Source organism: Aethalodelphis obliquidens, unplaced genomic scaffold (genome assembly GCF_003676395.1).
Source record: "Aethalodelphis obliquidens isolate GAN/ISIS:26980383/991018 unplaced genomic scaffold, ASM367639v1 scaffold51, whole genome shotgun sequence".
Lineage (NCBI taxonomy): Eukaryota > Metazoa > Chordata > Mammalia > Artiodactyla > Delphinidae > Aethalodelphis > Aethalodelphis obliquidens.
Window position 1 is genome coordinate 5,266,991 of NW_020837995.1, and position 9,932 is coordinate 5,276,922.

General features: G+C 52.9%; 1 protein-coding gene across 9 annotated transcripts in view; it reads right to left on the reverse strand.

The window, feature by feature from the left end:
• Positions 1–5,447, reverse strand: part of MEIS2 (Meis homeobox 2) — a 201,575-nt gene extending 196,128 nt beyond the window's left edge. For 4 of the 9 annotated variants that reach the window (XM_027083833.1, XM_027083836.1, XM_027083831.1 and 1 more), the window contains exons 1-4: positions 4,341–5,447; positions 2,811–3,043; positions 1,145–1,286; positions 389–439 (exon numbers count right to left, since the gene is read on the reverse strand). In XM_027083833.1, coding sequence (XP_026939634.1) covers positions 389–439; positions 1,145–1,286; positions 2,811–3,043; positions 4,341–4,352 — 438 coding nt within the window. In that variant the 5' untranslated portion in view covers positions 4,353–5,447. The other 5 variants (XM_027083835.1, XM_027083837.1, XM_027083832.1 and 2 more) reach the window with 5 other exon arrangements.
• Positions 5,448–9,932: the final 4,485 nt, after the last annotated feature.

Genomic DNA, 9,932 nt, shown 5'->3' on the forward strand with positions numbered 1-9,932 from the left:
GGCCCGCCCTCCGCCGCGCAGGCGGTGACTTCCTTCGGGTTAGCTGCCCGGGGCTCGGCCGCCTGCCCCGGCAAACAGAGGAAATCACTCACTTCTCGCCGCCTCACTCCCGGGGCCGAGACCTGGGGCGCATCCCCTGCTCTCGCTCTCGCTCTCGGCGCCGCGTCCCCGCTCGCTGCCTCCCTGGGTTCTGCTCGCCCTGACGTCCAACCCGCCCCTCACTCCCAGCTCCCCGGCAGGGGCTCTAAGCTCTTCCCTTCCTCCCCGTAGCTCTGGAGCTTCAAAAGAGGGCTCTGCTCGAACTCCCCGGAGCTCCGGGGAAAAGTGTGTGCTTCTGGGCAAGGAAAGGGGCCCAGGCTGGGGAAAGGCAAGAAACAGTGAGCCTTACCAAATTGTCCAGCTCTGGATTTGAGGAAAAAAGTGGCTTTTCGGCGCGAACCTATAGGAAGCAGGGAAAAGTCAGCATGAATTACCACTCCATTTAAAAGAAGAGAAACCCTGTCACCGACTAAACCGTGGTGTGTGAGTGGGGACGGTGGAGGGGCAGTGGCGGAGACGAGGAGAGGGGCTTTGGTAAATACATGAAACAAACTAGTGCCTTCAGTCAATGGGGTCGGTTGAAAAAGAATCAGGGCCTCCTAGTTCTGGCCCCATTTAGGGGTACCTGGAACCTCTGAGCTGTAGCCGAGAACTCAGGGCCGTTCTCTGGGTCCAAGTACCCCCTTATCCTGCCATCCGCGGGGCTATGGTTCGCAGCCTCCCTCACCTCCGCGCCGGCGCCGACAGCCCCGAAAGGCGCCCAGCTTCCTTCCCTCCCGGGCACTCTCGGGGCCCTCAAAGCCCCTATCCCCAATTCTTGTTCAAGTAGCTGCAGGCGGGGGAAAAGGCCAAGCCCCAGATTAGGAGCAGGTCAACTTTAATTCGAGGGTCGAGCCCCTGTATTCCTGGCTGGGGGGAAAAACAAACACCCATATTTATCTCTTCTTCCAATTTGCCTCCAGGCTCAAGGATGGGGAGCGAGGACTGGGGCCGGAGGAACAGATCGGGTGTCCCTGCCTCTTCCTTCTCTTTCAAGTAAAGCTCTGAGGAAAGGGGAGGGGGAGTGAGGGGCTGCAGGAGGGTGAGTGGGTCAGGAAGGTTGGACCTGCTTGGCGAAGACCGCGATGTCCTCGTTGAAGGAGTCGGAGGAACAGACGTCTCCGCCGGCCACTCCGGGTTCCCGGGGAGTGCAGGTCGCCAGCTCGCACTTCTCAAAGACCAGAGCTAACAGAGGAAACAACGGGTGCCTAACGGGCAGCGCCACGCAGAGACACACACACGGAGACGGGGTGCAGAGGGGAAGGAGCAAGAACTGTAATCAACAAGTTTGGAGGGTTCGGATTCCTTCCTTTCTACCACAGGCACGCATCATACTTTACAACCCTTCCTCAGCCAGCCGAGCCTGGGCCAGAAACAGAAAGGAAAAACGGCCTGGCCCTTTCCCTCAGCTCAGGACTCCCTCAGATCTGGTAGGAGAAGCCCCTGGCCAGTTAGCCTGCCAAGTAAAAACAGCCTCGGTTCGAACGTAATGAAAACAGCCAATAGGCTCAGGCAGTCCGGAGCCCGGTGTTGATCCAGACCCACTCCCCGCACGACAGAGGCCGCCCAACCAAACCCTGAGACCCAGCCCTGACCTCCCAAGAGAGGAACACTCCGTGAAATCCAAAATTGCTTTAACTCCACGTTTTAATGGGCATTCCAGAGGAGGCCCAAGGCTCACCTACACACACTCCCGAAGTGATATTTTCCTCAGTCTAACATCTCCACCCCCTTGCCTTATAAACTTGTTTGCTCCACTTCTAGTAAAGCCCGGGTGAGGGGACCAAAATAATAGGAATGGTACACGCCGAGAGCTTCCTTTCAAAGACCACATTTCTCCAGCTGGCGAAAATAAATAAGTCGAGTGTTAAAACTGGGAAGTGTGCGTGTGCGCCTGTCCTTTGTGTTCCTCTGGGCGGTTTAGCTACACCTCGGGATGCTTGCGGCCTCCGGCTTCAGGCGCAGTTGCTGTTTACCGACACTGTCCCCTCCCCTCGGCATCCCGCAGCCTTCCCCACCTACCCTCAGCTGGGAGGGCCCGAGTGGTACACGTTGGGGCCGTGCACCCCCATCCCTCCCCGAGTTCTCTCAGAATTTAAAATAATTTCCAGCCATCTCCCTTACTCCCCCCAAGAGCTGCTCTGTGCAAGCAGCAGCCCCTTCCACCCCGCTGCACTTCAAGGTCTGCCCCCTTTATTTACAGAGAATTAAGAAGAGGGTGATTAGGACTTCCTGGCCGACAGAAGCAGCCCTGATCCCAGCTCCAACTGCATTTAGTGACTCCCAGACTCTCGGTAGGAAACAGAAAAGGAAAAAAAAGTTGCTTCTCATCGGCAGGAAACTTTCTCCTTCGTCGGGGCCTCTGTTAGGGGGCCTGGAAGGACCAGCTCTGCGTCCTTTGGCCAGGAATCCCGTCCTTGGGGAGAAGGCCCTGGCCAGATTCGGAGGAATCAGTCACTCCCGGCTCTGGGGTACGGAGTGACGGGGCCGTGGCGGTGGAGGAAGCCAAATCTTCCCCAGGACTTACACGCAAGGGGCAGAAGAGCAGGCCCCCTTCCCTGTCCTTTCCTAAGGCCAGCGGTTTCCACCCCCCTACCCTAAGGAGAAATAACTCCCCACTTGGTCGTCCACCCCCTCATCCCCCCCCCCCCACAGAGACAGACACACACACACACACTCGCACTCGCACTCACACAGTACGCTGGGTCAGGAGGGGGTGGAGGTTGGTTTACCCATAGATCGCGTCCTTGTCCCGCTTCAAGGCGTCGTTGACAGCGGATCCCATGCTGGCCGGCATGACATTGGGGTGCGGGGCGTGCGCGCCGTAGTGCTGCGTGGCGTGGAGCGGCGGCCCGTGGTTCAGGTGGTGAACCGGTGGGATCGGCCGCGGCGCGTGAGGGTCTCCGTACATGGAAGCAGGCACCCCTACTCCGTCCATCCCGCCGTAATGGGGCAGCTCATCGTACTGTCAGAACCCGGCAAAGGGGCGGGGGGCGCAGGAGGTGAGAGAGAGCGAGGAGAGCCGAGGGAGGGTAGGAAAAGAAGCAGGGAGAAGAGAGAGAGGAGAGAAGTGGGGAAGGAATAGAGGCGAGAGAGAGGGAGAAGGCCAAGGGAAGAAGAGAGAGGAGGAGGAGGGGGCGACGGGGATGGGGGGGAGGCAGGAGAGAAAGAGGGAGGAAAATACAAATAAAAACAAAGTCATAAAGGAGAAAAGTACCGAGCACGAGTTGAATACACAGAAACCAAACCAGCCGAAACAACGGAGTTGAAAGTTGGGGAGGGGGGTGTTTTTAAATTTAAAAGATGAAAAAGTATGAACCGAGAGCAGCGTTAGAGTAGGGAGAGGGGGCGGTGAGGCCGGGGATTGAGGGGGCGCCGGGAGGTCCCGTTCGGGCGGGAGGCAGCAGAACCGTAGCAAGCCAACCGAGGGAGAAGTGGAGTTAGTGTGAGGAGGAAGCCCCGGATCCCACCCCTAACCCCCCTTCGCCTCCTCCAGAGGATCCAATAAATCAAAAGGCGAAATGAAACAAAATAAAGAGAAGAAAAACGCTAATAATCAGGACGAGAACGCCGAGGACTAGGGAAGGCTGGGGCCAGTGCCTCCCCGGGGGCAGGGAGCAGAGGGTGGGGGTGGGGTGGAGGGGAATAATGTGAAAGTTACCAGAAACATTATTTAGCAGCGGATTCCCTGCGTCCTTGTCAATTTCAGAGACAAAACAAGCAGCCCAGGCTAGTCTAGGCGGCGGCGCAGCGGCTGCGGCAGCGCGGCCCCAGCGGCGGCCCCGGCGGCGGCGGCGGCTCCTACGCAGCCGGTGCCCGCCCCGAGCCGCGGGAGCAGCGGCAGCAGCGGCGCAGCAGCGGCAGCGGCGGCAGCAGGAGAACCGGGGGAATCGCGCTGCTGGGGTAAAAGCTGGAGCGAGGCGAAAGCGTGTAACAATTGCACTCGCACACACACACACACACACACACACACACACACACACACACCACCACTCACACGCACTCGCCGCCCGCCCGCTCGCACAGCGTTGAAACACGCGCGCCCAGACACGCACACACGCACGCACACACACTCGCACACACGCAGAGGCACGGGGGGGAAAAGAAGCCGATGAATAATTTTGCTGCTATTTTTTTAAATACTGGCCGCCATCATCAAGCAGCGAGCAGCAGCAGCAGCGTTGAAGGGAGAGGAGGCATCGGGACAGGCCCCTCTTAGGAGAGGATTTATATCTAGGTAAGTGTTGGAGATTTAAACCTACCCTTTGCGCCATCAGTCTGCGCTCCAATAAACTCCTGGATGTGTCGTATATTTAATATCCCAGTCCGGATAAGAAAGTGATCTAGGCTGAAGATTCCTTTTTTTTTTTTTTTTCCAAACCAAGGAGACTTCTCCCAGTTTTCCAATATGTTATTTTTAGGGGGGGGGGAAAAAGCCCAGGCAAGACAACGAAGAGTTTTTTTTTTTCCTGTGATATTTCTTCTTTTTCTCTTTTTTCCTCTTCTTCCTCCTCCTCCTGATCTTCCTCCTCCTCCTCCACCTCCTCCTCCTCCCCCCTCCCCTCCTCCTCCTCTTCGGTCCTCCTTTCCCCCTCTTTCTCTTCTCTTCCCCTCAGTTGGAAAAAAAAAAAAAAAAAGAAAAGAAAAAGAAGAAAAAGAAGAAAAAAAATTGTCAAGCCCCCGAACTGAAGGTTACGAGCGGCCCGTCAGCAGCCCACATGTAACCGAACTGTCGTGTTTCATGGCTTTTTGCCACTCCAGCTGTCAATCAAAGCCCGGAATGTCAAGGTAGTGAATGAATGATGGTTGATGATGATGAAGAGGAGGAATCTTTCAGACCCGTTTTTTTCTTCCAGTAAAACTCCGCGAGGGGTTTCTGCTTCTTGAATTTTTCCTCCCCCCCCTTAGCTTTGCCCCCGCGGTATCTATAATATGATCCTCTCTCTTTAAAGTATCGTTCAAAGAAAGCAGGGGGGGGAAATCAAGAAAAAAAAATGAATAGTTTGCAAAAACTGGACTTCCTCCCCCCCTTTCCTGGTAGGTATTTTGTCTCTCCCTCTCTCTCTCGCTCGCTCGCTCTCACTCGCGCTCGCTCTCTCGCGCTCGCTCTCTCTCGCTCTCTTTCTCTCTCTGGGAGATGAGTGAGTGTCAGTAGGTGTTGGCAGGTTGGCTGCTGCCTGGCTTATAGAAGAGCCTCAGTTTGGCGGCGCGGGTCGGCGGCGGGAGAACGAAATGACGGAACCCGGAAGTCGTGGTGGCCATAGCCCGTCGTACGGCGGAGACACATCCCGGGAGTGGGGAGCGGGAGCGAGGAGGAGCGCGCCGCGCGGAGCTTCTGATATGCAGCGAGTGCGATCGGACGGCCCGGGTTGGGGGGGCGGGAGAGGCGGGAGGCGGGGGGCGGGAGGGGGAGGGGAGGCAGGAGCCCGGCCGACCCGAGCAAATCAGCGAGGCTGCTCCTCCGCGGGGGAAGGCGCGGGGGAGGGGGGGGGAGGAGGGAGGAAGAGGAGTATGTGTGTGTGTGCGTGCGTGTGCGCCTGTGTGTGTGTGTGCGCGCGCGCGCGCGCACGTGAGGAAAGAGGGAGGGAAAGAGAATGAGAATGAAGAGGACAGGGAGAGCGCAGAGAGGAAAACTGCAGAAAACCACAGGGAAAGTACGGTACAGCCTCAGATTTTTAATTTAAAAAAAAAAACTTGCTTCTAGTTCACTTCCCCATCACTCCCGGCTCCTGCCTAACGAGGTCGTGTCGGGGACGTTTGGCATGGCGCTCTTGCTTTTGTTCCTTTTAATTCCGCGGGCCCCCTACTCCTCTGCCAGCCGATTATCGCGCCCCGAAGGCTTTCTGCTAACACCCAGAGGCAGCAGGATCTGCAGACCGTACCAACGCCCGGCTAGAGTTTTGTTTTTGTTTTTGTTTTTTTAAGTGGTACTTTCTTCCCTGTGCAGATCCAGGACCCTTGTCAACATTCATTTTTTTCTAGGACAAGAAGAGACCAGCTTAACTCAGAGAGCACTCCCTTCAAGCTTTGCGGACAAGGGCCACCCTGGAGAGTCTTTGGGGCCCGCGGTGGAATCATGAGGGAGGAATGGGAGGGAGTCGTTTGGATGTTTGATGTTGTCTGATGTTGCCAAAGTGTGTGTGTGTGTGTGTGTGTGTGTGTGTGTGTGTGTGTGTACACGCGCGCGCGACTGGTGTGCGACTCCAAAGTGGATCTCACTTAGAGCTGGGAAGCATGGGGGGGGGGGAGAGAGAGAATGCATAGCGAGAGAGAATGCTTAGCAAGGAGGATTGGCCGGCACTCCCTGCCCAGCTTTGTTGTGGTCGCCGGGGGCGCAGAAGCCAGTCAGCGGTATCGCCGGCTAATGGCTGTGTTAGTTACACCGGGCAATTTCAGGGTATCAGGAAGATGGGGCCGACTCCGAATGAACTTTTCCAAAAAGGAAAAGGAGGAGAGTGGAGGGAAAGAAGGTAACTATCCCACATGGTTTGCGTAGAAAGTAGTTCTAGCCGATGTCTCGCCGAATCCCTGGCTGGAGCTGCACCCTGCCTCACCTCCGCGCCGAGGGTATCACGGCGGCCGCGCGTCAATCACTCCGAGCCGCGAGCTGGGGGCGGAGCTACGGTCTCCCGGCGCGCTCAGCTCTGCAGCCCCCGCCGCCCCCCGGCTCCCGGCAGCCCAGCAGCCGGGGCCTGCGCTCCGAGCGCGCCCTCTCCCCAACTCCTGGCTCTCGCCCTGGTTCATGGTCCCCGGCCCAGAGAATTGAAAACAGATTGTTCCTCAACAGCCGCCTCCTTCTCCAACTTTGAACCCATTCTGGAGAGTAGAAAGTAGCGAATCCTCTGCGCGTGGCTTTGACCCGACTTCCCGGGAGATTGGGGGGGGGGGCGCTCAAGGAGAATAAAATACTCTGTGTGTGTTTGTGAGGGAGAGAGAGAGAAGGGAGTTGTGGGGAGAGAGAATGAGAATAAGAGGGAGAAGGCGAGAAGGCGGATAGGCTTTTTTTTTTTTTTTTTCCTTCTCCCTTTTCATCTCTGCTTCACTGTTAGCTTTCGGGCAACTCTCAACTGGGCTTAGATCGTAGCCTGCAGAGACTCCAAGCGGAGTCGGAGAAATTTGGCCCCGTTTTAATAGGGCTGGGGAATGAGCTCCGGAGGTCAATAAAGCCCTCCAAAAATGATGAATGATTGAGCACCTGTGATGATGATAGTGATTACCAGAGCAATTAAACAGTTTGATTAAATGAGCCATCATAACAATGATGTCTGCGGGAAATCGGCCCTTACATATAAAGAAAGATAGTGCGGAGGGGCTTGCAGAGGCGAGTGTAGCGCGACGTCAGGGAGAGGGGCCGCGGACCGCGCGGTATTTGCCGGGGTGGCCGGAGCAAGGACTGCCGGGCGCGCGGAGCTTCGGGGAGGAGAGTCTAGCCCAGGCTAGACTTTTCAGCCACTCTTAAGCCGGGCTTCAAGCCTGCAAGAGCCGACTGGTATGAAACCTGCAGGTTGGGGGGGAGGGTCCTTCCCCCTCCACCTCCTCATTTTTTTTTCCCCAGAAGAACTCCAAGATTAAAAGCATCCTTATTTGTTGCTGAGTTGTTCGTCGACGTATAAGAAAAGGTGAGTAAAAAAAGAAGATGCAAAAGAGAAGAAAAAGTTGACCTCCAGAATTTTATTATAGGAGGCAGTTGTTCGAATTCAGTTTAGCCGGGGCGGAAAGATGAGAGAGAAAAAAATCAAAGTGGTCTCGCTGCGGAGCATTTTCGACTTTGCCGAGGTCTTTATATTGGTGGATCCACGGTCCCCGTTCAGCGCCGCTAGCTGAGAAGTTTATACAGTTTTTCAGTTTTTAACTCCTCTAACTGTTCTTATTTTCAGTATTGCATATTTGTTGTCGCCAATAGGGTTACTGTTGTTTTAAATGCCCTGTACAGAAAGCGCCACTTTTCTTTTTAAAAAGGAACTCAGTTTCCTTGATAAATACTTCTTTTGTAAAAATCAACTTCGAACCGAACCTCTGCATCGCAGAGTTTAAACATTCAAAGTTGCTACCTTCTGCTTCTCCTGCTTCTCTTACCATCACTTTTTTTCATAATGATATTGTGAAGTGAGGTAGCATTTCCTACAGCCTTTATTTAGAAAAACTACACTAGGATTTTTTTTAAAAAGTTTCTTCCCTGGCAGTGCATCCGAGTAAAAACAATTCAGACCGACTGATGATTTCTATATTTTCAAACAGTTGTTAAGCTAATGGGTTGATTACTCCGTGATAATCTTTAGCTTTACAAAAGAAAAAAGTTCGAACTCTATTGTCATGTGTTTTCATCCTTTGGGTGATGCAGAAGGCATTTTAACCCAAACTCCTTTCTTCCTTTCTTTCTTTCTCTCTCTCTCTAATATTCTGTAACTCCTTTTGCCTTTTATTGAGTACTTTAAAGCAAGTAACTGGGACAATCTGGTTACAGATGGGAAGGAGAGAGAAATAGAACATTTTGAGATACTGTTCAAGAAAAAAACCAACCAATCATTCTTAACTCCAAAGACCTTAGTTAAGAAGTGTGAGTGTGTTAAAAGTGAAGTCCTCCTGGAGGAAAATATGTGTCATTTAAAACTTCACCAGTTGCTTAAGGGGAGAACCCCGAATTTCATGCGACTAAAGAAATTTCACTTACCTAGTTGCACGTAATTTATGAAACCGTTAGTTTAAGATAGCATCGCAGTGCAGTGAATTGCACACAAGATCAAGTTGGAGGTGATTCATGATGTCAGTTCTTGGTCAGTCTGATGAATTTAAAGGACTATTAGTTTTAATCACCAACTTGCTGATGTTTTATTAATAGAGCTGAAAAACATTTAAGAACTTCATGGTCTCTCCTAACCCCCAATTTTGCAGTCCCATGGAAGCTATTCAAAAACAGTGGGGTACGCAGGCTTTCTGCTTTCTAGTCCGATAGTACGTTGTTGCTGATGCTCAGTTCTCAGCCTCCGCACTCCCACCGGGGCTGCGAGGCTCATCTGCTCTCCCACATTTGGGGTAAAGGAAAAGTAGGTGGGGCAGGCCCGGGAGACAGGCGTGAGATGGGGGTCGCAGGAGGCGGCACACACCTCCGTCAACAGTCAGCTCCGTTTGCCCAGGCTGGAAATGGTTTTAACAGGCGGTAAAATTTCATCTTGCGGTGTCAAATTGGGGTCATTTTGGGGTTAGAGTTCTCAGTGTCCGAGAGGAGCTGTCCAGCTGCGTGGGGACTCATTAACTGCAAAAGATCTGTTTCAGTAAAAACAATTCAAAGACAATCAGAAGGCTAAAGACCTTCTACAAATCGCATTTTACAAGTGCCCCAGAACAAATATGGATGCTGAAATCTGTTTCTTCAGAATTCCAAATCGGCTACTTAGCTCTGGAGTGGGGGTGAGGGCACTGCATAAAAAAAGAGGTGAAAGGGAAGGGACCTGATTGGGGGGGGCGAATGGGAGGGGGAATCGGGCCTTTCAAATTTAAGGGTCTGTTTTTAATCACCTCTTTCTTATTGGAGCATCCCCAAGACTTCTGAGAACTGCTTCTTTTCTATTTTTAATTTTTTTTTTTTGTCTCAACATGGAATGATATTATAGGTAACATTCAAAAATTTAAAAGAAGAATTGAATGCCTCTATACCTACTTAATTTAAAGGGCATTGGCTTTATGGAGAGTATTTAATTTGAAATGAACAGTTATGAACCGAGACTCTATTTTAGGTGAATTTGCCCACCTTCCTTTAGGAGCTTGTGTTTCTTTTCACCTTTTTTTTTTTTTTCTAGAAAGTAATAGGTCCTCAGCACAGATAACTCCAAATTCCTCAGAACTCTGAGGTCTGA